Raw genomic sequence first — 27,492 nt, forward strand, 5'->3', positions numbered from 1 at the left:
ATTTTGTAGGTCTTTTCAAAGAAGATATGTGCTAGTTACACACAATTAGGCAAGATACAGATCTGTAATGGATAAATAAGATGTACTTCATGAAACAAGTATTGTTGTGGAAAAGCATTAGAACTTAAAATACAGGCAGGTTTATGGGCCAATAATAAGTTAAACCTCTGATCTTAGAATAATTACATGCATAGTATTTAAATGGTTGGTCTTGGTTGCACCGCATCAAATGTGAATCCCAGAATTCTTATTTCCTTCTCTGATTCACAGAAGAAAATGGAAAACTATGAATATAAAGACACGCAAGAGTTTGCTGCTGATGTTAGGCTAATGTTTATGAACTGCTATAGATACAACTCTCCAGACCAGGAGGTCGTGACAATGGCAAGGAAACTTCAGGTAAATGGGTAGTTGACAGTAAAATATGCATTTAAAAACATAATAGTAGTTCTACTGAGTCTGACCAAAGGCCTACCTAATCCAGCATTCTGGTCAGTCATGAATGTAATAGCATCCTCATCCTCCCTGAAATCCTAGTAAGGGTACAGTGACTTGATGCAGCATATGGTCTTGTGTCCATGTTCTACAGCTGCTAAGTATGGCTGAAAGAACCGATGGCCCTTCAGATGCTGCTGGCCTGCAACTCCCATCAGCTCTCGTCACCACAATTAATGGGAAGGGCAGATGACAGGAGTCACGGGCTAACAAAATCTAGCAGGCCACACATTTCCCATCCCTGTTCTAAAGTAAACTCACCTTTTAAACATGGATAATTTTTAAAAGCCACCTCACTTTCTTCTCTTAAGGATGTATTTGAGATGCAGTTTGCCAAAATTCCAGATGAGCCAGCTTCACATAGGCCTCTGCTGCCCTCGACTACAAGGACCACGGTGTCTACTTCCAGCGAAAGCAGCAGTGAGGCTTCCTCTGAGGACTCAGAAGAAGAAAGGGCAAGACGTCTCGCAGAGCTCCAGGATCAAGTAAGTGGCAGTGTTCATGTTCTTACCAAACTCTTGAGTGCTGTTGTTGTGGTAGGAGTCAAGTGGTGTGTGAGAGAGAAGTGCTACTGCCCCCTCCCTGAATGTTTTAAAGGGGAGCTAATGGTGCTTCTCTTTCTTTCTTAGCTGCAAAGATGCTATTAAGCACACAGAGAGATTTCCACCATCCATTATTCTAGATAGTTTATCACAAACAAAGATTAAACAATTAATATTAGATAAAAAGACCAATGAAACCACAAGTACAGGCTATGTATGCATACTAGAATTCTTTCCTTCTCTTTTCTGCTTAACCAATGTAATGTCTTAGATCTACCCAATGAGTAAGGAAATAGTGTGTTCTCTACAATCTTTGTTAGCTGATGCTGATGGAAAAGCAAGTCTTCTGTAGCTAGCTAGCTTGCTTGTCAATTAGAGCAGTTGCTTTATTTTATTGGCTACAATCCATAACTTGGTGTTGGAAACTGGCTTATGACTGCACACCGTGATGAATTAACTGTCAAGAGTGTGAATGGAGGCAGGTCTACCACAGTTAACCACAAAGAGAAGTTCTGTTGCTTTGATTTCAAATTAGGCACCTGCATGGATAGAACTGAGATGGAAATGCTTCAGTATTTTAAACATTATGTTACTCACAAATAAGGTGCTATCAAGTTGCTTACCTTCCTAAAATAAATAAATCAATAGATGTAGAAAAAGATCTGCATCACTCTCCCTTTTAGACAAAAATGCTAGTTTTTTTTTCATATTTTATTTTAGTTAAATCTTTGGTAGAGTCATAGAACTCAACTTAAAAAATGCATGCAAATATTTTGTATTGACCAGTAGATTTCCTTGTTTGTTTGTTTGTTTGTTTGTTTGTAATAGCTTAAAGCTGTTCATCAGCAATTGCAAGCTTTGGCTAAAACAGCCTTACCCAGACTGAAAAAGAAGAAGAAAGGGAGATCTAAGAAGGAGAAAAGGAGTAGCAAAGTCAAAAACAAGTCTGGGAATCAAAAGAAGAGAAGGATGAAGCAAATGAAGAAGCTGACGAAGAAAATGTCTTTGAACATGTAAGATTGCTTGTGTGTGTGAAATGGTGCTCAAAGCTCTTGGCACTGTGATTAACTCATTTTTAGTTTTTCTTTTGCAGTCGTTCAAAGAAAATCAAGCAGCAAGAGGAGGCAGCATACCAGTCTGAAAATGATGATAATGCCAAGCCTATGAGTTATGATGAAAAGAGGCAGTTAAGTCTGGACATAAATAAGCTCCCTGGAGAAAAACTTGGCAGAGTGGTCTGTATTATTCAGTCAAGGGAACCTTCACTGAGACACTCAAATCCCGATGAAATAGAAATAGACTTTGAAACTCTAAAAGCATCAACTTTAAGGGAACTGGAGAAATATGTAATGACTTGTTTGAGAAAAAGGCCCAAGAAATATTATGGTGTGTATGTATGTAATGTACACAAAAACGCATTGATCTTTTTCTAAAGGATTTCTTGGGTTATCCGGCTCCTCATATTTTATTTTTCATTCCTCTCCCATGTGCAGTGAAAAAATCAACAGAAGAACTTAATTTTGAGAAGAAACAAGAATTAGAAAGGAGACTGGTAGATGTCAATGGACAGCTCAACTCTCAAAAGCAAAGTGCTACATGTACGTGAATGCTATATGTTGAAATACAGACTGCAAACTAATTGCATGGAGTTCTTATAAAGAGAATAGATGCTGCAATCATATTTGTAAACTTCTCCAGTAACAGGATTGACTGAAAAGAAAATAGGGACAAGAGTTTCACATTTGCAGGACTTTCAGTCTCAGAAGTCACCTAAAATCTTCCAGGCAGACTTTTGAGGCAGGAAGAGAAGAAAGAAGGCAAAAGAAAGGTCTTTTTATTGCCATGATCTGTTTCACTACATGTGTTTTTGTTGGCACACAGAAGGGAACACCACCTGAGTCACACACTGCTGGTGGGAGGTCACTTCACTGTTTCACGGGAAAGGTAATTTCTCTACTTATTAGATTTAATAGGGTGGTTAAAGGTTCCCCATGACAATTTTTGTCCAGTCGTGTTCGACTCTAGGGGGCGGTGCTCATCCCCATTTCCAAGCCATAGAGCCAGCGTTTGTCCAAAGACAATCTTCTGTGGTCACATGGCCAGTGCGACTTAGACACGAAACGCTGTTACCTTCCCACCGAAGTGGTCCCTATTTATCTACTTGCATTTGCATGCTTTCGAACCGCTAGGTTGGCGGGAGCTGGGACAAGCGACGGGCGCTCACTCCGTCGCGTGGATTCGATCTTACGACTGCTTGGTCTTCTGACCCTGCAGCACAGGCTTCTGTGGTTTAGCCCACAGCGCCACCACGTCCCTATATTTAATAGGGTGAGCCTCTCAATAAATTCCCATGAGCAGCGAGGTGACTCCTAGCAAGCAGTACAACTGAGAGGCATTCCCTCCTCCTTCCCAGCCAGAACACTTGTAGTGAATCAGACAATGTCAGCAGGAAGACCTTCTTTGACTTCTTCTTAGAATGATTTTTTTAAAAAAAAATCATCCTCAACAAGGAACATGGAAATAGGAGAAATGTACTTTCTGGCAACTCAAACAAAAGGGCCAGTTATGGCACTGCTTGTTTTCTCTTCCCCACTCCTAAGACAAATGTTTATTCAGTTTTCCTCCATGTCCTACAGCTGAAAGTTATCCGATACCAAAAACGATTGGAGGGCCAAGCCGGCTAAGTGAAAGCAGTAGTAGTACCAGCAGTAGCACTTCTTCTGATTCTGAGAGTATCAGCAATGATTCCAGCTCCTCTGACAGCAGCGACTCTGAATCAGGTTTGGGTGGCCCTCCTCCTCTCCTCCCTGTCTCCTTTTTCCATTTGTTAATAACCGTCTTCAGTGAACAGAGCTGGCAAACCTGTTACACTGAGACTTCTTCCAGGTCTGTCTGTCTGTCTGTCTCTCTCTCTCTCTCTTGTTATTTTGCTTGGAGAGCTAAGCCAATGCTAATGATTTCTAGGTGAACTTCATTTCCATTTCCCACCTCTGGTTTTTGCTACCAGCAATAAATTAATTGCTGCCAAAAAAACACATGAAATGCGGGTGAGGTGGCATCTTTTGCAGCAAAAGTAATCTTAAGCATCTTTATTGCAGCAAAAGTAAACACATACACATATAGCAAGAGGACTAAAAAAGTACATTGCATGAAAGATACCAAATCTGGTTGTGCAGCAGTGGCCTTGAAGAGAGAACTACAGAGTACTGGGAGCTGAGCATTTAATCACTTACAGTGCTACCAGTTTCATACACTTGACTTTTTTCTACTCTGTGCAACATCTTAAACTATCCCCGGACTTGTTAATATGAAATCTGCCCAGTGAATGCCTGACCTCCATTTGACAAGGCACCATAAGCTTCAAACAGGAAAATCTAAAGGCCAACCCCTTACAGAAAAGGGAAAGGACAGCCCAAAATTCATAGCTGAACTTCATGTTTGCAATAGTGGAGGATGTTGTTACTACACAGCAAAGAAAATGTGAATTAACTTTCATTCTGTTGCTGTGAAGTCACACCCAGACGTTCTGTTCTCTTTGATATAAGTGGCCACACAGGCAAAGAAGCAAGAGCCCTCTAATTACAGTTCTGCTCCGGTTCCATTGAAGCTACTATAGGTGGTGTGGTTCAAAGGAACTGCCTCTGAGAAGGCTTTTCCTTCCCCAATTACCAATTTTCTTATCTTGCCAACTGGGGAGCTACTTAAACTATAAAACAAATAAATAAATAGCTCTGCTGACTCAGGAGAAGCTGTAAAAAAAGAAAGAAAAGACGTGTCTTAGGAGAGAGGCTTTGCAGAGAAAGCTCCTAGCTCATGAGGTAAGAGAGAAGGTTCTTTGCCAAAGCAACACTCTCTTTGTGTGTGTTTGTGTGTTCGATTGGTCTTTCCTGTCTACACTGGTCCTGTCTACCATCTATATTAATGTATGGGCTAATCTTTTTAAAGAGATAGGTGTATGAATTATGGGCCATAACCTTAATGGCAGAGATGACAAGTACCAGTCATGTGTTTCTGACTGTGTTGTTTCTTGAGGTCAGAAAGGGCTTTAAACAGAAGAATAGAAAAGATGTATGAAGGACTAACTGCAGATACCACAAACAGTGCATTCGTTTGGAGAGCAGCATTTATGTCCATGATATAAACATCTCAGTTTCTCCATCTTTCCACAGAGATATGCTTAAAACAAAATGGAAATAGGAAAAAGGATTTAGTTTGGAGACAGCAACTCAAGGTAATTTCTCCTCATTCGAAGCGGTAATTTCACAATTTTGCTCCCATTTTGCTTTTTCTATATTGTCCCCTACCTAATTTCATCTTAGGGCAGGGTGATGGAGGGGCAAGGAGCAACCACCCAAAAAATGGTGGAGAACTTTTGGAAATTATCTGGCAAAGTGGTCTTCTATTTCTAAGCAAATCAGGGAAGGAAACCAGAATGTGTTGTAGGTAATTTGAGAACTTTTGGTCCATGTCTTGTTGCCATTCTTGAGGGTCCAGCATCTTTCCCGGGCCTTTCCAATGCAACATTTTCATACACTTATTGGTGATACATTTTATCTCTACTGCAGTTGCTTATATTGCAGCTGCTCCCCTGTAAGTCCTACAGTAGGCATGAGGGCGGGCAGCTGTGTGTGGGGGGGTAAAATTAATGTCGTTTAGTAACTTGCAGTCAATTTCTCCATGAAAGAGACTTCAACTTCTCATTTGAGGGCCTTTAGAATGTCATTTGGTTATATTTCTGAACTTTCCATACCATTGCAAGATAGCCAACGGTGCTGCATTTCCTCATTCTGTAGCCTTCTTGGCTGCCCACACATCTTGATCTAAAAACAAACAAACAAAAAATAGCTTTGTGGGAGGAACTACCATATGACACCTTCCCCTGAGGCCCTGGGCCTTAATTGCAGTACAGGAAGCAGGGAAGGATGCTGGCTGTCACAGAGATGATTGTTCAATTATAGAGAACCACTCATGTTCCTCTGCTACCTTATGAAAGCGTGAGTATTCTGAATCTTGCCCATGAACATTCCTCCAAAATTATGCATCCTTTAAAATTTAGTTTCTATCAGATTGAAGGGGTAGGTTTGAAATACAGACTTTAATATGATGAATTGAAAAATGTGTCTAGAAAATGTCAATGGCCTTTTAAATTTATTTTCCCATCAGCTGCCATTGCTTCGCCCCAGGATGTCTTGCACGATTGTTCCCCGAATTCGGGCCCTTTCACCTGCGAATGTGCCGTCTCAAACATCGCCAGAAACAAGGTTCCAACAGCAGACACTGCAACATCCCCAACATTTGCAGCAGAGCCTTCTTAAACACCAAGAGCAAAGCATCCTCTCTCCTGCAGGTAAACTTTGCGCAGAAAATGGAGTGGCTCATTAGTAGGATTCTCTCAGTTGGCCCAACTACATTGTTAAAGATGCGCTGTAATACCAATAAAGAAAAATGAGTGGGAAGGTGGAAATAATATATAATGACTAAATCCTTTTACTCACATGCTCCAACGTAAGTCAAATGGTGTACAGTATATCTCAGTGGTGAATTGATGCTAGTTACACAGTCACCATTTTTATTTTTTATTATGCACTCTAAGGGTTCAACTACACAATATGGGAAATGCTAATTCACTTGCATTCACTTGCTGTGAAGTTGCAGCAGGAAATTCAGGTCTGTATGATTCAGGTGGCCACTAGAGATGGGGGCTTTATATTCATATATGAATACAAAGCCTGTGGGCATAGGTGGTCAGCTTGATAAACACCCATCCCCAGGACCTGCAGGACCACTCACCGCATAGTGTGTGTGGCCAGCATCATCTTTTGCATCCCAATTGTGGGAGTAGCTCAGCTGCTGCCCCCCTGCCTCCCTGCTCACCAAGCTGAACAGAAAGACTTGTCCTCTCACTCCTTTGCTGAAGTGGCTGGGCAAGCAGGGAGGCAGAGCTGTGGCGATTGGGGTGCAGAAAATGGTGTTCATCAAACCGACCATCTGTGCCAGCAGGCTTTGTATTCATATATGAATATGAAGCCCCTATCTCTTGTGGCCACACACACAAGCCTCTTTTTTCTTATTTGCTTGCAGTTTGCCATATAGCCCTGTAGGTGGCACTGTTAGAAAAAAACTGCCTTACAAGCAATAAAAAGGCTTCCTACTTCAGTTTCCTCATATAGATTTCTTTCAAAAAACATTTTATTAGTTTTTCAGTCTATCTACATTCAATTCGTGCTTGTTAAACATCATATTACACGGGCTACTTATAATTATTTGTTTTTTTGCATCTTGGTGTCTTAGTTGTCTTTTCAAAATCTATACATTTTTAAACACCATTAAGATGGCGGTTCTACCTGTCATTCCGAAGGTCTATAAACAACCCTTAATGATCAAAGCGACCATCACCATATTGGATCTTCTGCATTTCCTTTGCATTTCATTTCTCCACCCCACCCCATTCCCTTATCTTATTCACAGAGGCTGTATCTGGACTAAAGTCCACAAAATGGACGTCAAATAAAACTTTATTTTTTTAGGTGCTGCAAAACACCTTTGTTTTTTGCCATAACAAACAGGTACATTAATTTGCCACTGGACCATGTGCATAATCCTAAGAAATGCATTTTCAAAATTCTAAGCAAGATTCCAGCCAGAATTATTTCAGAGGAAGTGTATTTTTCCCTCCTTTGACTGTTTGTTCAGCTGACATTTTTTTGTATACTAACTGTTATTTGGGTGATATATAAAGAGGCAGTGGCATTCTTCTGTGTTCCCCACCCTTTGCAGATATAGTGGCTATTGTGTCTCCTCTGCATTGCACTCCAGTTCAAGAAGCAACTCCAGGTGGCTTAGTGACAGCCCACTCTTCTATTATCCTGTCTCCTCATACACTTTCAGAGGTGAATATCATCAATTACATTCTGTGATGGGGCAACTGTTTCACTTATCAACTGGTTTTATCACACAATTTAAAACTTGTTAACTTCAGTGGTTTGCATTCATGGAAGACTATTGGTTAATGTATTTTATATTCCCTGTTTCCATGGCTGAAAATTACTTCAGTCCAAAGGTTCCCTTCTTCCAACATGAGGGACTTCCTCTGAAGAAAAAAGGAACTCTTTGGATCCAGCCTATTGTCTCTCCACTCCGTTTGGTATTAATAACTACGGTAATCAAGTTTGACATAATTAAGAAAAAGCATTAAATTCTTACAGGTTCCACTTATCTGGAAGTTGAGTCATGGCAACTGGACTTCTTTCTTATTAGCTTGAAACATTTTGCTACTCATCCAAGTAGCTTCTTCAGTCTGAAGAGAGTTGGTTGACTGAAGAAGCTTCTTGGCTGAGTAGCGAAACATTTCAACCTAATAAGAAAGAAATCCAGTTGCCATGACTCAACTTCCAGATAACTGGGCAGTTTACAATTTAATTATGCAAGGTACACATTGCCTCCCCAGAAAGCTAGGCACTCAATTTATTGACCTTGGAAGGATGGAAGGCTGAATTAACCTCTAGTTGGCTACTTGGAATTAAACCCGGGTTATGAGCAGATTTTGGGCAGCAGTACTACAGTTTAACCACTGTGCTGTGAGAGAATGTTAACTCTCCAAAATCTCCCAGGATTTTTGGGAGAACAAGGTAAAAGCAGAGCTTATTTTGAAGAGGCTACATATCCTAGAGTATTTGAGCCAAAATGGCCATTGAGATTTGTAATAAAATGAAGCAGTTTTTCTGAACTCTGGAAGAAAACCACTTAATATCTTAAAACTCAATTTTGCAGAAACTGATGTAACAAACAGCTTTACGCAGTGTTAAAGATGTTTCAGACTTCATCTTTTTTCCGTGACAAAGTTGGTAGTTTGTTTTTTCTGTATAGTGGGTAAAACATATAATAAGAAATGGACTAAAGTACAAAGTAGTAGACAGTTCTGGCTGGCAAAACCACCATGGGGCAAGTAGCTGTGCAAGGCTCTTGAATTCTTTTTTCCTTAAAACTTCAAATTGTTCTACAGGTGTCATGTTCCTCCTCCTCAAATATCCCACTGAGTGATACCAAATAAACTGGGAAAACATTATTACATCAGGCACAACCACCTCCTCTCTGTACTAAAACTTCTTCGGGAACTACTGAAGCAAAACCTATTAATCAAGAGCAAAGTACACATTCTGGTAATAATAATATTCATGGAACTGGTGTACATACCTAATGTTTGTGAACATTCTAGCCCACATAAAAGGATACAAAAGGTACTCTGTTTCTGCTGGTTTATCCAAGTAAAATTTCACACAATCTGTAGGGTAAGCAATTTATTGTGGGAAGCAGAACTGTCATTTTTCATTTAAATTGCTGTTTAACAGGGGGGAAAGGGTCATGGTAGCATTGCAAGTTAAACCGCAGAAGCCTCTGTGCTGCAACGTCGGAAGGCCAGCAGTCATAAGATCGAATCTATGTGATGGAGTGAGCTCCTGTCGTTTGTCCCAGCTCCTGCCAACCTAGCAGTTCAAAGGCATGTAAAAATGCAAGTAGGTAAATAGGTACCACCATGGAGGGAAGGTCATGGCGTTGCGTGTCTAGTTGTGTTGGCCACGTGACCACAGAAACTGTCTATGGACAAACGGTGGCTTTATGGCTTGGAAACGGGGAAGAGCACCGCACCCTAGAGTCGGACATGACCGGACTAAATGTCAAGAGGAACCTTTACCTTTACCCTTAACAGGGAAAACAAGTTGTAATCCAAAATTGATTTAAATGAATTATAGGTTTGCTATTGAATTCATGGAATGTGGATTACTCAAAGAAACCAACCCCAACCGTATGAAAATATATAGTGAAAACAAATTGTTATCCTTTAGATTTAATCTGAATCTTCATTGATTTTAACCTAAAGATTCAGTTTCCAGAGTGCTATATGAATCCTTGTATGGATTAATTGTACCTGGCTTTGAGACAGTAGCAAGGCAATGAAACACACAGATTCCAAATAATTGTCTACAAAATTAGGCAGAGGCGTCTTTCCTCCCTAGCTAGCTTTATAGAAAGTTGTTTGGAATCAGTGTTATTTCATTGAAAAAATAGGACCTACTATATATTTTTGGTTTCACCAAGATATACTTTATTCACAAGCTGTCAAAAACATCCAACTCACCTGAATGGTGACATACACTACAGAATCCATATGCATGATATATTTAAAAGTAGGCAGCTAGGCCTATATATACAGTATATAGTACGTACCTAATGCCAGGCATTTGCAGGAGTGTGAGAAAGCTGAAGATGAATAGGGTGTTGTTAATCCTCAGCACCTGCAACTGCAGCCTGGAACATCCCTACATTCAGTGCCTCCTTAGCTGAAGTGTGAAGAAGAGTTTTAAGTAGTTTTGGCTGAAGTGAGCCAGAACTTCCCAGTTATTCACTTAATTCTGTTTCTGGCAAAGTTTCAGTTGTTTTCCTAACCCTGTACTGTGTTTAGCCCTGTAAACACTGGAGAGGAAGCAACAAAAAGCTCCCTTTGTGCACGAGAATTCTGCATTATCCAATACAGTACATACAACATATGCTTTCCCAGAAAGGTTTTGAGAAGCAGTGTTTTCTTGGAGCTTCTCAAAGTGTGCCAAACCTAAATCTGTCTCTGGCTACAAATTCGGACCAATGGCTTGCCTTGGGAAAGTGACCACAAGCAAGTTTTTTTTAAGCAGCCATGATGCATATAAGGGTGAGGAAAGGCTACCTTAGATATAGTGTTTAATTATTTAGCTCTAACAGCTCTACAAACAACCACTGGTGTTAACTACTGAAACAAATTGTTGATCCAAAAATGTATCTGATGAATAGAATTTTTTGAAAAGAATTGTGAAGGAGGAGCATGCAGCTTCTTTTTTTAAAGATTTTTTTTTATTTTGGCAGCATAGAAGGCTTTGCCATGCTTACAACAGAAGTAATTCATGATTTAAAACATTCCAGAAATTATGGTATCTGAATAATTTTTTTTTAAAAAAATGATATAACTGCTCAGGGCGTATAACCTGTAACTATCCTGGACCTACGACCTGGTGGAACTGAAGTGGGAAGATATGTCATGAATTGGATTAACTGGGGGCTGACATATTTATTCAGAGAAGGTGGAAGCAGACATTGTGGAAAACTTTACCCCAAATGCAAAGTTATTTAGTAACAGGCTCCTCTCCCTCCTCTAAGGAACTTGGGAAAGAGCATCAGAGGAGAAAAAATGGGCCCTATTAAAATGGGAGGAGGGAGCAGGAAATGAGTAATGGAAAATGTGTATCTCCTACACTCAAGCAGGCTTCTGAAAATAGAAAACTGTATCCACATGGGGAGTTTTTTCCCTTCTGCTCACTTGAAAATTGTGAAAAGTAAACAAGGGACAAATAAAACCTTCCTAAGATTGAAAAGTAGAAACAATCCAGGCTAATAAGAGGGGCTGTGTTTAAAAAAAAATCAGGTACAATGTTTTATCTTTAAAAAAAAATTATTTAACAAAAATGTTTACTACTCTGCACTCCCCCCCAAACATACACACACAACCCACTACCTTGTTGTTGGTTCTATTTACATTCCAGAACTAGAGAGTAGCTTTCCAGATGGCCCGGGTGAGCAACATATGACAGATTCTGCACATGCCAGTGTTCCAGCAAGCTGTTCTGGTAACTGTGAGAGGGGGAAAAAAAGAGCTATGAAACCTCAGATTCCTTTAGCAAAGGTAATAACGTGATGCCTTCCAGGATGGTTTTTCTATGACATGTTGCTGTCTAAAAGCAGAGAACCTTTTGTAGTCAGATTTGCAAAAGCTATATGAGTTTCTCTAACAAATGGCAGTATGTGTAGATGGCTAAGATGAATAAAGATAGCTGTTTTCATTGACATGCTTTGAATTAGTCCATAGTTACTGTCTGTAAAATGCATGTTCCACCTATCAACAGTAATGTGCATGAAAAGTGACATAGCCGTCAATCATTCAAGCAATGTGAGTATGTGATTATCGCAGTGGAATGACTCATTGTTACATACTCAAAATTGCCAAACTAATTAATCTAACTTTTGTGATATAAAAAGAGATATCCAGCAAACATCCCTTAGGACAAACTAACAATTATTTCAACACAAACCATTGACTAAACGTTTAGCAAGAAATGGGAAGGTAATAGAATGCTATAATGCAAAGGGTTCGTATGGGTGATGGATTTCACAGCCACAAAGGTTGGGATACACTATAATCAAATCCATTTGATCATAGTGTTTGTGCTTAAATTGGAAAGAAATATATAAATACTGTGTTTCCCCGAAAATAAGACAGGGTCTTACATTAATTTTTGCTCCAAAAAACACATTAGGACTTATTTTCAGGGGATGTTTTATTTTACAGTCATGTCATCTTCTGGTTGCTGCACAATGCTGCACAATAGTGGAGGGCAGGGTTTCACTTAACTAGGGCTTATTTGGGTGCTAGGGCTTATATTATGAGCATCCTGAAAAACCATTCTAGGGCTTATTTTCAGGTTAGGGGTTATTTTAGGGGAAACAGGGTATGTACATGAACTAATTGCTCTGAATTAGACAATAGTCTTGTAGCCCATCATGAACAGTTTAGAATGATACAGTCCATGGAGTTTATTTGTATGAATAGAATCACCAGAGGAAGAGGCTATGTGTGGTAGACACCTGTTTTCTGAGAATGGACTGTCCCTGTTCAGTTTATCCAACATAAAATGTAGAGTGATATAGCTTCCTTTGTTTATTATTTATTTGTTTCATACGTATCATGCCTTTCCTTAAGTGAGCTCAAGGCCACCTACCTGGTTCTCCTCCTCTCCAATTTATCCTCACAGCAACCCTGTGAGGTAGGTCAGGCTGACAGAGTGCCACTGGCCCAAGCTCACCTAATGAGTTTCATCTCTGAGTGTGGATTTGAACCCAGGTGTCCAGTACCGTAACCACTGTACCATACTTGCATTATATGTCCATTCTTATGCAAAGAGGAGGCAAGAAGAGATGTCTTGAAGACAGGCAACATCTGCAAAGAGCCTCTGTTTCAGGGGGTACACCCTAATTGTATACTTTTTAAAAAAATCATGGGGTGGAGGATGGGAGATGACCTCATTGTGTCCCAGTTTGTAGAGAATGGCAGGATATAAATCAAATAAATTAATTAATGTACGTGAACTATGATGGCTAAGAGCTGTCACTACCTCAGTGACAGAGCTTAAAAGTAACCCATTACTTTGGAAACATTACTTTTCGAATATGAAGTAGAATAATCTTTTTTGGGGCCATGGCTATAATTTATGACTTTTTCAATGGGATGAAAATGTGTATTTCTCTGTTGCTCATTACTTCTCTGAGTAGCTCCCTGCATCCTTCTGTCTGCAGCTGAGGCTGTTCTCAAAACAAGCTCTTAACCATGGATGGTAGTGCTAGGCCAATACTGTATGGGTCCTTCCCACTGAAGCTGTTCCTTTCTCTCCTGAGCCAGCTGGATGAGCCACTAGTGCCGTCACTGATGTCTCTAGTGCCTAATCTGAGCTAGCATGGGCCTCCAATGGCAAAGCTCCACAAGATGGTTTGGATGCACTTGTGAGGGTCCTGGCAAGTGGAATATGGGTGTTCCCCCACCATAGCTCCTCTCTGGAGCAAAGCTGACCCATTCCCCTTTCCAGGGGTCTTGAAAGAGTTTAAGGGCTTGTTGTTCCCAAAGGTGCAAAAGACTGTGTCTGGCTCCTCCTACACTTCTGGCCACCCTTCTGATCCCTGGCGAGATGGCATCATGATAACAACTTTAAAAAATATATATTCTACCTACTCTTTGGTATTGTAAAAATTCATTTTCATCTGCTTCTGTTTAGAACCAAACAGTGTCTTTGTTTTAAAATTGCAGGACATAAAAGTAAAGCATGCAGATTCCTGGACAAGTTTAGGTAAAATGATACGTGCTCCAGTCATTATCAAATCCTCCAGTGAAAGCTTCAGGCAGTTTCAAAAAGCAGCACTGGAAAAAGAAGAAAGTAAATGGACAAAGGAACGAAAAAGGGAATTGGAACAAGCTGAGAAGAAACTGAAAAACCTCCCTCAGGAAAAAGAGGGGTTTGTATTAAATTGAAAGAGTGCATTTTACATGTCTGTTTCACTAAAAGCATATTGAGAGATTTCTAACAGATGTTTTCTGATTGTGTGATGCTGATTCTTACTTGAGGAGAAATAATGAATGCCAACAGCAAGTCATCCTATTGGTAAAATAACAACAGTTGTTGAATATCCTTTTCAAGATTATCCTTTTTTTTCCTTTCATGTATCTGTATTTCTACTACACCAGTGCAATGGGACTGATTAGGAACAAACATGCCATTTTATAGTAAGGCTGCAACTGTCTCTTTGCTAATGAAATATAAAATAATACAAAATATTATACTTTCCAAACTGCCCATAGATATAGCCATGTGATATCATTTCTGGAAAAAATAACTAAATCCCCAGAATTTGGGGAACCCAAATGTTTTAATCCAGTAATGTTTTAATCTCTGCTTATAAAATTTAAGGCACAGTTTGTTCTACACTTAAAGACATGTGTGTGTTAGGACAAATAGGCCCAACCTGTGATTTTTACATTACCAGCTTCACAAGTGAACAGAGATGATGTGCAAGGACATTAGTAATAATCATTAGCAGTAAGTTACACTTGCTTTCCACCCAGGGGAAAACAACACGTGTAAACATTGAGGAAGAAGCTAAGGACCTAAGCACATGTCACATTAATCATACTTTCTTTTAAAAGGATGCTTATCACTAACACTTTTGAAGAACACCCACAGGGCTTCTAATCCATTTCCACACCAGACGGTGCCCTGCACTGCTTCTCTCCATCTCATCTTCAGTAGCATTATGGTGTGAACTACGTATGTTCCATTTAGAGATCTGAGATCAGTTGAGCAATAATATACTGAATTGGTTAGGAGAACAATGAGGAAGCCCCTCCTTGCAAAGTAAAATAGCCCATTCATTGATTTGTTTAAATGATTTAGGTATAAATATTATCCAGCACCTCACCCCAGTGGTATTTTGTATTGCTTTACAGAGTCCTCAATTGGTCGTATATCAGGGTTGGATCACAGTGAAAGCAATTCTAAGATTTTTGCATTTATTTAAGCTGTCCTGAGAGGTACTTCAAGGTATCCTTTCAGAATTACTGCCTATGTGTGGGTGGTAGTAGATGGGTGAAGGAATTGATGCTTCATGTCACCCTTCTGTTCCGAAGGCATAGAATGATAGATGCAATCAGTATTCTCGTTCTTTAAAGACACATTTCATTTCATTGTGGCACATTTGTGAATCACAGTTTAGCGATCACATTTATTCATTCAAATAAGAAATCTGCCTATTTGAACCCAGAAAGATATGAGACCTACTGCGTTTTTTTTAAAGAAACAATAACAAAATACATTTGAGATGCATCGCAGTAAAAACTAACTGTTCACCTGCAAAAGGAGAGACACCAAATGTTGTTGCGGACCGTACCCTGGCAAGAAAAATGGAGCAAGAACGCCGGAGGAGGGAAGCAGTAAGTAACTAAAACTTAAAACAGTTTTAGTCACCAAACACAATGCAACAGCTGAGGATCTGTTCCAGTAGCTTATTTGTATTATGAATTAAGTAAATGGGCTTAAATTATCTAAAGAGACTAAGGTGAATAAAAATGAGCATGAAAAATATATGTCACATTAGTGACATACTATAAGTATGCCAAGTGTGAGGAAATGCACATTATAATGATTTGGTCATAGGACACATTTAATTAGAAATTTCTGATGGGGAAGTTAAACATTTCGTAACTGTAGTTTCATCCATAGTCATAATGATTCTCTTCAGCATATACAATTAGAAGATGAACTGCCATCTTAACTCAGAACCAACCAACCAGACGTTAAGGGAAATATTCCCCTACTTATCAGCCTGTTTCTCCTTTGGTAATAAATTGTCAGATATGTGTGCTTTAGCAATCGGATTTTCAAATTAAACAGGTGTTCACCTTTCAGTGAACATCCACAATACAAAGCATACCTAATATATTATATGTATGGATGAAGTCATATGCTATGAGAGGCATTTTTCACCATCTGGGGGAGTACCTCTCTTAAAAGAAATCTGCCATCTAGCTTGGTCTTGGAAGTAACTGTCTACAGGATTGCAACTAACATGTCTGTCTCCAATTCTGATGTTTTTTAATACAGCAGGCAGGCATCATTGATATTAATTTTCAAAGTGACATTATGGCAACTTTTGAAGACACCCTACAGTGAGAGGAATAGTAGAGGGTGACGCTTGATTGAAGTTCTTTAAACAGTGACAATGGATTGCAGAAACTACTGCCAGACTCCTGACGCTACTTGGAACACTTTTGTTCAAATGGAATATCACTGTAATACTTTGAAGCATCACTGACTACTACTACTACAATACGTTCCCTTTTATAAAATGTGTTTATGAAATTAAAACTGGTAAAAGCATGTGTAAACATTTTGATGTAAAAACATAACTGGTCAGTTGCTAATCCTGTATGAAGTTTTTTTTCTGAGCAAAATCACAGTGGGCTGCAATACCTGTTCAACATTCATACAGGGGGAATTCCCAACTGTGGAAGCCACTGTCGTGATCTGTCCAAGGTGCAGGTGATGTGGGATTTTTGCACGTATGTATATAGATATTGAATCCAATAGGGACCACAGTAAATAACATCAATAACTACCAAACCCCTTAACTTTCTGTTGGAAAGAATGCCTTGTTTTGTTATACATCACAAAATAAGCAAAAGTACAAGTATTGCTTTGGGAAATTAAAATGTGGTATTTAAATATATTTGAGACATACATAAGGACAGGGGATTTTTTTCTGTTATTCAAACTACTGAAAATAACTGACATCTTGAGTCTATGCATATGTAGGTGCACTGTCATTATATCACATATATGCGTGCAATAATTTTAACAAACAGGTTTGTCTGTTACAATTTGTTCTTATTTGCTTTCTGACTAATGTATTTAAGTAGCAGTAGCTACCTAAAATGCTTTTTAGTTCTCTTGGCACTGGTAATTTGAAAAGAAAAATTTTGGTACCTCATAGTTTTTCTGCTAGTAAAAAAAAACCCCAATTAATATGTATTAATTTCTTATTTTAGTGTGTTTTATTTTTATACAGAAATATTTTTGAACATACTGTATATTTCTGATGCCAATCTGTCTTTATATTTTGCAGCTCTTGTGTAATAAAAGGAGTTGTCATTTAGGAGCATAATGATTTTGAAGTTTCAACAACATTTTGCTGCTATCAAGAAAAATGTATATCCAGCCACATATTTGTTTAAATATGTCTATAATGTTTTAATAGTATAGTTTAGATTAGAGATGATGAATCTGTTCTCCTTTGGATGTTGGACTGTAACTCTCTTCAGTCGTAGCAGCACAGGCAGTGGAGAAGGTTGATAGAAATTGCAGCTCACTCAAAATCTGGAGGACTGCGCGCATACATGCATGCACACATGCACATACGTACGCACAAGTTTATATTCTTCATTCGTCTGTAAACCACTTGCAGGACACAGTATTCATACATGACCAAATACACTTTCATGGGGGCTTCTCAAGTCTTCAGCTTCCAGTGGCAGTACCTTCCATCCATGAACAATCTCAAAGAGTAGGAAATCATTTAGGATATCTATCCTCAACATTCAGAACTGGTGCTGCCAAAGGAGACGTTTCTCATCTCCTTCATTTTCATAACAACCTTCAAAGACAGGGGACATGTTTTATCTGAAGGACAAACAAGATGCATCTGGTCAACATGTGAATAATTTGTTCTGAAGTAACACAGAAAGTTGTCTTTTAATAAAGAAAACTAAACATATGAAGGAATGCCTCAATCTCCCCTTTCTTTCACTGAACTCTGCTGGGCTGGGGAGCAAGCCCAGTTCACTATCAGAATTAGGCTGACAGGAAATGGAGAGTGCTAAACTACCTGTTTAGGCGTGCTGTTGGACCATCCCTACCATTAGGCAGAGTGAAACAGTCATCTCAGGCAGCTAATTATGGGTGCCATGAAAAGGCAGCAAATTCTTAGTTATGTACGTACAATTATGTTTGTTTACATACTTTGTTATTATTGAGCAGAGGTGGAAAGTGGTGCTCTAGGGATTTTACTGAGACACATGAGACCATTAATCTTTCAGTGCAGTTTGACTGGATGCGTAGCAGCATTTCCCAATTCGCACTCTGCCTCAGGCAAGAGTAACCTAAAATTTAAGGCAAAGACTGTGGTGGAAAAATGATATGGATTTCACGCTGCCAACAAGAGTCCCGGCTATAGTTACTTTCCCTTTTCTAAAGCTGGCTTCTCCTTAGGTGCAAAGAGGCACATATGTGTTTCTCCAGGCAGCTCTTTCTTTGTAATCTTGGAATGGTCTACTAATTTCTTCTTCCTGACAGGAACTTATATCAGATAAATATTTGCTACCTTCTCTTCTACCACAAAGATAAAAACCAAAATGCTCAAATTTTAAACAGGTGGTCTGTTCTGAGGGAGGGAGAAAATGAGTGTGGCTGTTGCTAGGCAACCACTGACATTGCACTAGTGCAGCCAAATTTTGAGGCAAGGCGAGGGATGCTGGCGGTTGCCCAGGGACACCTGTGTCTCTTCCTACACCCACCCACCCACCTGGTGGCCCATCATTATCAATGTGTGCCTTTCTTTTTTAGCTTTCAGACATAGAAAGGTTATCTGCCCAAATCCAGGATCTTGAACACATGTGGTAGAGGGGTTAAAATAGGACTAAGGAGACCTGGGTTTCCTACCCTTCTGAGGAATTAAACTCAGTCGGTGAACTTGAACCAGTCACAATCTCTCAAATTGACCTACCTGACAGGTTTGTTAATTAGGCTAATGTGGGAGAAAGAACTGGAAGGTAGACTGCCTTGATCTCACTGGAGGAAATGTGGGATATAAATGTTAAATAAACAAACAAACAAACAAACAAACAAACAAACAAACAAACAAATAAATAAATAAATAAAGCAGCCCACTTGCTTCCAACCCATAGCCACAGTGTGGAATATCCGCTGTATTTATGCTCTGTCTTTCTCTCGATACAGAGACCTGAGGTAACTTGTGATTTTTTAAAGGAAATATTATAAATACAGTTTAAAAAATTATAAATTCCAATGTTTTAAAATATTTTTAAACTTAAATATGTTACAGAATAATTAAACATGGCACAGCTTTTCTAAAATAAAAGCAATTTAAAACAACATAAAAGCACATTTTAGAAGACAAAATATGTTACATTACCTATTAGAAGCCAATTCCTTTGTGTAACAATCTACTTTCTTAAGGTCTACCTCACTGTTTCTTAACCTTGGGTTATTCAGGAGTTTTGGACTGCAACTCCCAGAAGCCTTCACCACCAGCTGTGCTGACTGGGGTTTCTGGGAGTTGCAGTTCAAAAGCATCCAAGTAACAAAGGTTAAGAACCACTGGTCTACCTTAACAGTCATGCAGCTGTTGCTGAACTACAATTTGCACTGATCTTTGCCATGGTCTATACAGTATGTGAGTTAGGTCTAACTGGGACAGCCAAGTAACATCTGGAAGACCTTGCGTTCCCTCATTTAAAAGAAAGCCAGTATTGTGGGGGAAGTGCCACCCTATTTCCTCCCATTCTCCCCCACCCATCCACCCAAAAGATAACTGTAGTTGCAATATTTCTCCCTCCTCAAATTCTTAGATTTTTCTACCTAAGCAGTTAGTAACATCTTGAAGACAGAAGAGTTTTAGAGGTCTGAGGCTTGTGAAAGATTTCTGTGTATATGCAGAAAATATGTGATCTGTTTTTGGTTATGGAGTAGATGGCAGTTTTTACAGGTACAAGGGTGAGGCCTCACTAAATGGTGAGTGTGGAATAGCACATGGTTTAAGCATTGCTTGCAGTCTGTGCTGAAATAAGAACAAAATGGATGAGAAAATAGTGTTTTACCAAGAGGTCAGCAACTTTGTAACATTCACATGCATGTTTTTTTTAAAAAAAGAACTAAAAATGTAGTCATTTCTGAGAAACAAAAAAGAAAGGTGTTGCTTTTTTAAATATTGCAAGCAACTATAACAAGTAAGTGTGGCACAGCTGAATTGTGGGAATGCTGAACTGTAGTTATAACTGATTGCTTTTTTAAAGCGACATTCAAAACTACTACTATCAAACACAGAACAGATTTCCAATGCACACTTGGGCTGTAAATGTCTGACTCTCAGGTGTAAAATGGCGGAAGACTACAGCATTGCCCATTTTGTAACCCCTAAATTCCAGTCCAGAATTGCCATTTGCCATTCATGCTCTACATACTTTTATTTTAGTTCATCTATACTCAGGGTGGAGCAGTGGCTAGAATGATGGACTAGGACTCAAGAGATCCAGGTTTGAATGCTCACTCAGACATGGGGGACTGGAAATGGTAAAAACACTTCTCAAATATCTTACTTACCTTGAAAATCCTATTAATTGAATTGAGGTACAGAACAGCAATATACCCCTTTAGTAATCATTTTTAAAACCAGATTATAGAATACTCCGGTTTTAGAACTACAGAATGGCTGAAATACTACTGCATGTTACTCCTGTGGAATGGTAATGACATCACTAGCTCGAGGCAATTTTTAGTAATTAAAAACGTCTTACTTTGTCCCATGGCTTTTCTGACCTTTGTGTAATCCCTTTCATCCTACAAAAGCCATGGGACCTGCAGGACAGAACGAAGGAGTCTTTAATCTCCTGTAGTAATGCCATCCAGTGGCAATTTTTGGCAATTAAAAACTTCCCCTTTATATCCTATGGCTTCCACACAATGAATGTAATTACACAGGAAGTGGAAAAGCTACAGGACAGAAGTAGGAAGTTTCTAATTACAAGAAATTGCTCCCTGCTATTGATGTCATCACCCATCCATGAGTGTAAGTTATGCTATAGTATTTCAGACAAATTGTGGAGTTTAACAGCACTCTACAGCAGTGGTGTCGAACTGTGGCCCTCCAGATGTTCTTGGACTTCAACTCCCAGAAGCCTTCACCACCAACCTCTGCTGGCCAGGATTTCTGGGAGTTGAAGGCCAAGAACATCTGGAGGGCCACAGTTCGACACCACTGCTCTACAGTATCATTCACTAACCCACAAAGTACATTTGATAGGGTCTTTTTAAAACTAAAACAGGTATAATTTAATCACTTCTTTAAGATCTTTTAGCTTGAGATGGGCATTCTCCAGAGCTCTGGGAGTGTCACATGCCTATCCCTTGGAGAACCTCACCCATGACTTTCTCCCAAAAATATTCTTATAGGAATAGGAAGATGTTACTGAAAAATGGGAGGGGGATTCAAAAGCCTCAGTGCACCTTCCAGTATTCAAACACATAAAAAATGAAAATGAGTTGTGTAGAGGGAGCTTGGGGTGCTGTTGGCCTCCTCCAACATGGCAAAAATGTCCCTTTCTCCCCTAAGACTCAGGGAGTCTTTTAAAATAACTGAAATAAATAAACAAAGCAAGACAAGGAAAGTAGTACCAGGGCGGGGGAGAGAACATGGTTTAGGAGAATTGGAAAAACTGCATTTTGGCCACAGAAGCTACACAGAGAACATACTGTATTTTTATTAAATAAAGGTTTTTACTGGAGCTTTAAAATCATAAAACTAATTAAAATTGAGCAGTCATAGGAATAATAAATAAAACTGAAGGCACTAAAACAGTACAAAACAGACATTAAACAACAAAATAATAATTAAAATGGAAACAGAAAACTAAATTTGAAATCTTGGGAGTGTGTGTGTGTGGGGGGGGGGTGACAGGTTCTTCTTTGTTGATAAAAACAGATACCAAAATTTAATCCAGCTAACGGTTCCTGGGCATCAGTGAACTAAAATGGATGGGAATGGGAGAAATCAATTCAGATTATTTTTATGTAGGCATCCTTCAGTCTCGAGAGACTATGGCAACGTGCTCTGTATGGAGGTCTTGGAACAGTGTCTAGTGTGGCTGAGAAGGCCAATTCGAGAGTGACAATCTCTTCCACATTGAAGACAAATGCAATCTGTCCCCTTTCCAGCTGCCTGGTTTTGCTTGTTTCGGGACTGCCTCTTTGCCTCAGCCTGCTGTAAAAGTGTCTCTTCAAATTGGAAGAGGCCATGATGCACCGCCTGCCTCCAGGCTGGATGCTCAGACGTCAAGGCTTCCCATCTGTTGAGCTACATTCCTAAGGCCTTCAGATCCTGCTTGCAGATGTCTTGTATCGCAGCTGTGGTCTCCCTCTGGGGCGGCTTCCCTGCACTAATTCTCCATACAGGAGATCTTTTGGAATCCGACCATCAGCCATTCTCACAACGTGCCCAAGCCAACATAGACGGCGCTGTTTCAATAATGTATACATGCTGAAAATTCCAGCTCGTTCTACTATTGTGGGTAAGAATCCTGTAGAAGAAATGGAGTAGCCCTCATAGTCAACAAAAGAGTGGGAAAAGCTGTACTGGGATACAATCTCAAAAATGATAGAAGGATTTCAATACGAATCCAAGGCAGACCTTTCAAAATCACATTCATTCAAGTTTATGCTCCAACCACCGATGCTGAAGAGGCTGAAACTAACCCGTTCTATAAAGACTTACAACACCTTCTAAAACTGACACCAAAGAAAGTTGTTCTTCTCATTCTAGGGGATTGGAATGCTAAAGTAGATAAAAGGAATTCTTTTCCAACAACACAAGAGGCGACTCTACACATGAACATCACCAGATGGGCAATACTGAAATCAGATTGATTATATTCTCTGCAGCCAAAGATGGAGAAGCTCTATAAAAAAAGAAGACCTGGAGCTGATTGTGGCTCTGATCATCAGCTTCTTATAGCAAAATTCAAGCTTAAAATGAAGAAAGTAGGAAAAACCACTAGGCTAGTCAGGTATAATCTAAACCAAATCCCTTAGGAATACACAGTGGAAATGAAGAACAGATTTACGGAACTAGATTTGGTGGACAGAGTGCCTGAAGAACGTTGTATAGAGGCTTGTAACATTATACAGGAGGCAGCAACGAAAACCATCCCAAAAAAAAGAAAATGCAAGAAAGCAAAGTGGCTGTCCAACCAGGTCTTACAAATAGCAGAGAAGAGAAGGGAAACAAAATGAAGGGGAGATAGGGAAAGTTACAGAAAATGGAATGCAGAGTTCCAAAGAATAGCAAGGACAGACACGAGGGCCTTCTTAAATGAACAATGCAAAGAAATAGAGGAAAATAATAGAAAGGGAAAAACCAGAGATCTGTTCAAGAAAATTGGAGATATTAAAGGAACATTTTGTGCAAAGATGGACATGATAAAGGACAAAAATGGAAGGACCTCATAGAAGCAGAAGACATCAAGAAGAGGTGGCAAGAATACACAGAGGAATTCTAGTAGAAAGATCTGAATGTCCCGGACAACCCAGATAGTGTGATTGCTGACCTTGAGCCAGACATCCTGGAGAGTGAAGTCAAGTGGGCCTTAGAAAGCCTGGCTAACAACAAGGCCAGTGGAAGTAATGGCATTCCAGTTGAAGTATTTAAAATCTTAAAAGATGACACTGTTAAGGTCCTACACTCAATATGCCAGCAAGTTTGGAAAACTCAGCAGTGGACAGAGGATTGGAAAAGATCAGTCTACATCCCAATCCCAAAGAAGGGCAGTGCCAAAGAATGCTCCAACTACCGTACAACTGCATTCATTTCACACGCTAGCAAGGTTATGCTCAAAATCCGACAAGGTAGGCTTCAGCAGTATGTGGACCGAGAATTCCCAAAATTACAAGCTGGATTTTGAAGGGGCAGAGGAACTAGAGACCATATTGCTAACATGCGCTGGATTATGGAGAAAGCCAGAGAGTTCCAGAAAAACATCTACTTCTGCTTCATTGACTACGCAAAAGCCTTTGACTGTGTGGACAACAACAAACTATGGCAAGTCCTTAAAGAAATGGGAGTGCCTGACCACCTTATCTACCTCCTGAGAAATCTATCCGTGGGACAGGAAGCAACAGTTAGAACTGGATATGGAATAACTGATTAATTCAAAATTGAGAAAGGAGTATGACAAGGCTGTATATTGTCCCCCTGCTTATTTAATTTATACGCAGAATACATCATGTGAAAGGCAGGACTGGATGAATCCCAAACTGGAATTAAGATTGCCTGGAAGAAATATAAATAACCTCAGTGTGGCGTTCACCCTCGTGCCCCTTGCTTGACCATCCTGACTCAGAGAACACGAAGGCAAACAATCCCCTCTTTTACACTGCTGCCACCAGGTGATCACTAAATACACTCCTAACTTTAATCAGACCTCAGAGTTCCACAAAATCCATACTCTAACAACTCTCTGACTGACCCTCCTGACTCTCAGGCTCCGCCACTTATAAGATCTCTCTCGGCTCCACCTCTCAGTAACATGAATATGCATGAAAAATTAACATACTAAAACATGAATTATTGACAAAATAAAGGGGAACACTACAGCTACACGCAGATATGCAGATTATACCACTTTGATGGCAGAAAGTGAGGAGGAATTAATGAACCTCCTTATGAAGGTGAAAGAGGAGAGTGCAAAAAATGGTCTGAAGCTCAACATAAAAAAACTAAGATCATGGCCACTGGTCCCATCTCCTCCTGGCAAATAGAAGGGGAAGATATGGGGCCAGTGACAGATTTTACCTTCTTGGGCTCCATGATCACTCCAGATGGTGACAGCAGTCATGAAATTAAAAGATCCCTGCTTCTTGGGAGGAAAGCGATGACAAACCTAGACAGCATCTTAAAAAGCAGAGACATCACCTTGCCGACAAAGGTCCGCATAGTCAAAGCTATTGTTTTTCCAGTAGTGATGACAGCTGGACCATAAAGAAGGCTGACTGCCGAAGAACTGAAGCTTTTGAATTGTGGTGTTGGAGGAGACTCTTGAGAGTCCCCTGGACTGCAAAGAGAACAAACGTATCCATCCTGAAGGAAATCAACCCTGAGTGCTCACTGGAAGGACAGATCCAGAAGCTGAGTCTCCAATACTTTGGCCATCTCATGAGAAGAGAAGAATCCTTGGAAAAGACCCTGATGTTGGGAAAGTGTGAAGGCAAGAGAAGGGGACAACAGAGGACGAGATGGATGGACAGTGTCATTGAAGCAACCAACATGAATTTGACCCAACTCCAGGAGGCAGTGGAAGACAGGAAGGACCGGCGTGCTCTAGTCCATGGGGCCACGAAGAGTCGGACATGACTTAATGACTAAACAACAACAAAAACGATTCCTGGAATGGTCATTCTGCATCTGAGCCTATTGTGAGAGTTCGTTGTGGTGAGCTGTTTTCTCCTCAATAAACGGACGAGGCATTGAAGGTATATCAAACGGTGTCGTATTTATTTCAACATTAACATCCTGGGTTGCCCCCCACGAAGGGGTTTAGGGAGGTTTGCAGAACATGGCTTGGTTTCAAGGGTGTCCATAAACTATGTACAAAAGGGTTCGTAGTCTCTGGATTCCAGGGACCTGTTGTGGGTGGCACAGGTCCCAGTCCAGGGTCCAAATCTTCTTCCAAGGAGATCAAGGGTAAGGTCTCCTCATCCCCACTCCAGCCGTCCCAGGAGGACCCCTCTCCTCCATCTGCGCCCCAAGGGCCGGGTAACCCCCCAGCTTCCTCAACTCGGCGATGTGCCATTGTTTCTTCCTCTCCAGTTCTCTGGCAACCGCCTCTCTCTCTTCTCGTAACTTTCTCCTCCACTCTTTTGCTTTGGTCTCTCCCCAGTATGACGGGCGGGGCTTCAATCCCAGTTGCCGGCGCTTCTCTGCCTCCTCATGGGGGACCCGGACCTGCTCCCACTTGTGGGTCCAGGGGTCCTCCATCCACACCCATTCCCAACCGCCCGGAATGTCCCTTCCTCTCTCCCTTATATCACCCACTCCCGCCTCAATCTCCTCCCCCCTCTTTCCCGCCTGAACTCGTCCCGGTTCCCAGGTGATTTTTAACCCCTTCATAACCTCTTCTAGGTCATGGGTATCCACCCCCTTGCTTAGGGTAAGGGATCCGACGCACTCCTTCCCCCAATCGGGGGTCTCCACTCCTTTCTCTTCCCGTCGCGGTGGGGATGGCGGGGGGGATGTCTGGGTCTGGTTGTTACTCTTCGGGAGCAGCGGCACTCCTACCATGGCTTCCATTTTGGGAGCCTCACACCTATGTGTTGAACCAGTAGAGGCTGGTTCATTAAAGCAAAGGAGGCCCTGCCTCACCTCAGAGTACCCCCAGGTATCCCACTCCTATCAGCCAAACTCCCAGAAGGCAAGGGTCAGGGTTCCACCAGTAACACTGTTCAACTAGTGATAATCTCTTGCTTCTCCCAGAAACAGACAGAAACAACAGCAGACTTGACCATTTTCTAATTTGGGGAGTGGGGGCAGGTGGGAGATCTATTCTCATGTTCCTCAAATGTGCTGTTAAGCAAAGAAATAACACAGAGGTGATGCAGCCGCCAAGTTAATGCCTGCCTGTATGTATGCATAAACCATGGTAGATGGGGTTACAGTTCAATGTCTTTTAGGCAACAAACAAAGCAGGTGCTCCCTGTGACAATCTTCATAGCCACAAACCCAACCCCAACCAGAGATTTGGAAAATGCAGGCAATTGGTTGGGTACATATGAATACCGTAAATCATCAGCACATCTTTTGTACAGCTAACAGCCCTTAATTATTCATTCAAGATCAAATTGCCCTCAAACTTTGCAATACCACAGGGATAGCTTGCCACAATATACTATTCTCAGAAAAATCGATTTCCCTTTCCAGCCACTGTGACGACTACAGTTAAGCTCTGAGGAAACTCTCAAGGGGCTGGAAAATAATGTTATAGTTCCTGATAATCAGGAAGCCCCAGGACCTCATCCTTAGAAGCCCTGGCTGCACTACACCACCGTACACTATGCTGTTTGCCGTCTATTCAGGCACCGGCTGCCTTGACCTCTGCACTGAGGTGCTCTTTCACACGTGCCCGACTGCGCGAGAGGCTGCAAGCCCAAGGCGCGAGTGCACGTGCGAACGAGGCCTCTGCATCCCTTCGGCAGCCATCCCAGAGCCGCTCGTGCACCCTGTGCGGAATGGCCCTTCGGCTTTTTATTCGCTCTGGGCTGTTACTCTACGCTCTGTTCTCGTCTCTAGCTATCTGCTTATGGAAAAGAACGGGCCAGGGAAGTGCGCGCCCGGCTGGGGTTTTTCCCGCGTTCAAGGTGTCCATTTCGGATGAGAAGCGGCGTGCTCGCGAGGACTCCGTGTGACCGCGTCCGGCCTCTCCTCCCCGCCGCCCGGCCTCTTGGCTTGGCCAGGGCGCTCCCGCGTTGGCCTTCGGTGGAGCGGGGGCGCG

At 40.8% G+C, this 27,492-nt stretch overlaps 2 protein-coding genes and 1 long non-coding RNA gene across 3 annotated transcripts in view; 2 read left to right on the top strand and 1 right to left on the bottom strand.

Moving 5' to 3' along the window:
* Nucleotides 1-11,741, top strand: part of BRDT (bromodomain testis associated) — a 38,342-nt gene extending 26,601 nt beyond the window's left edge. The window contains exons 7-17 of the mRNA XM_072997936.2: nucleotides 271-399; nucleotides 807-980; nucleotides 1,866-2,050; nucleotides 2,131-2,423; nucleotides 2,531-2,635; nucleotides 3,674-3,817; nucleotides 5,207-5,268; nucleotides 6,201-6,384; nucleotides 7,815-7,927; nucleotides 9,040-9,196; nucleotides 11,606-11,741. Of these exons, the coding sequence (XP_072854037.2) occupies nucleotides 271-399; nucleotides 807-980; nucleotides 1,866-2,050; nucleotides 2,131-2,423; nucleotides 2,531-2,635; nucleotides 3,674-3,817; nucleotides 5,207-5,268; nucleotides 6,201-6,384; nucleotides 7,815-7,927; nucleotides 9,040-9,087 (1,437 nt within the window). The 3' untranslated portion in view covers nucleotides 9,088-9,196; nucleotides 11,606-11,741. The remainder of the gene's footprint in view (nucleotides 1-270; nucleotides 400-806; nucleotides 981-1,865; nucleotides 2,051-2,130; nucleotides 2,424-2,530; nucleotides 2,636-3,673; nucleotides 3,818-5,206; nucleotides 5,269-6,200; nucleotides 6,385-7,814; nucleotides 7,928-9,039; nucleotides 9,197-11,605) is intronic.
* LOC144589103 (bromodomain testis-specific protein-like) lies at nucleotides 10,677-17,937 on the top strand. The gene is made up of 5 exons (XM_078393067.1): nucleotides 10,677-10,740; nucleotides 11,606-11,745; nucleotides 13,918-14,123; nucleotides 15,459-15,594; nucleotides 16,265-17,937. The coding sequence occupies exons 1-5, from the start codon at nucleotides 10,677-10,679 to the stop codon at nucleotides 16,331-16,333; spliced, it is 615 nt and encodes a 204-aa protein (XP_078249193.1). The 3' UTR covers nucleotides 16,334-17,937.
* A 5,042-nt stretch (nucleotides 17,938-22,979) lies between these two features.
* Nucleotides 22,980-27,008, bottom strand: LOC144588632 (uncharacterized). The gene is made up of 2 exons (XR_013544263.1): nucleotides 26,311-27,008; nucleotides 22,980-25,415 (listed from the first exon to the last, which is right to left on the bottom strand). It is a non-coding gene; the product is annotated as an uncharacterized LOC144588632 (long non-coding RNA).
* Nucleotides 27,009-27,492: the final 484 nt, after the last annotated feature.

The sequence above is a fragment of the Pogona vitticeps genome, chromosome 4 (assembly GCF_051106095.1).
Source record: "Pogona vitticeps strain Pit_001003342236 chromosome 4, PviZW2.1, whole genome shotgun sequence".
Taxonomy (NCBI): domain Eukaryota; kingdom Metazoa; phylum Chordata; class Lepidosauria; order Squamata; family Agamidae; genus Pogona; species Pogona vitticeps.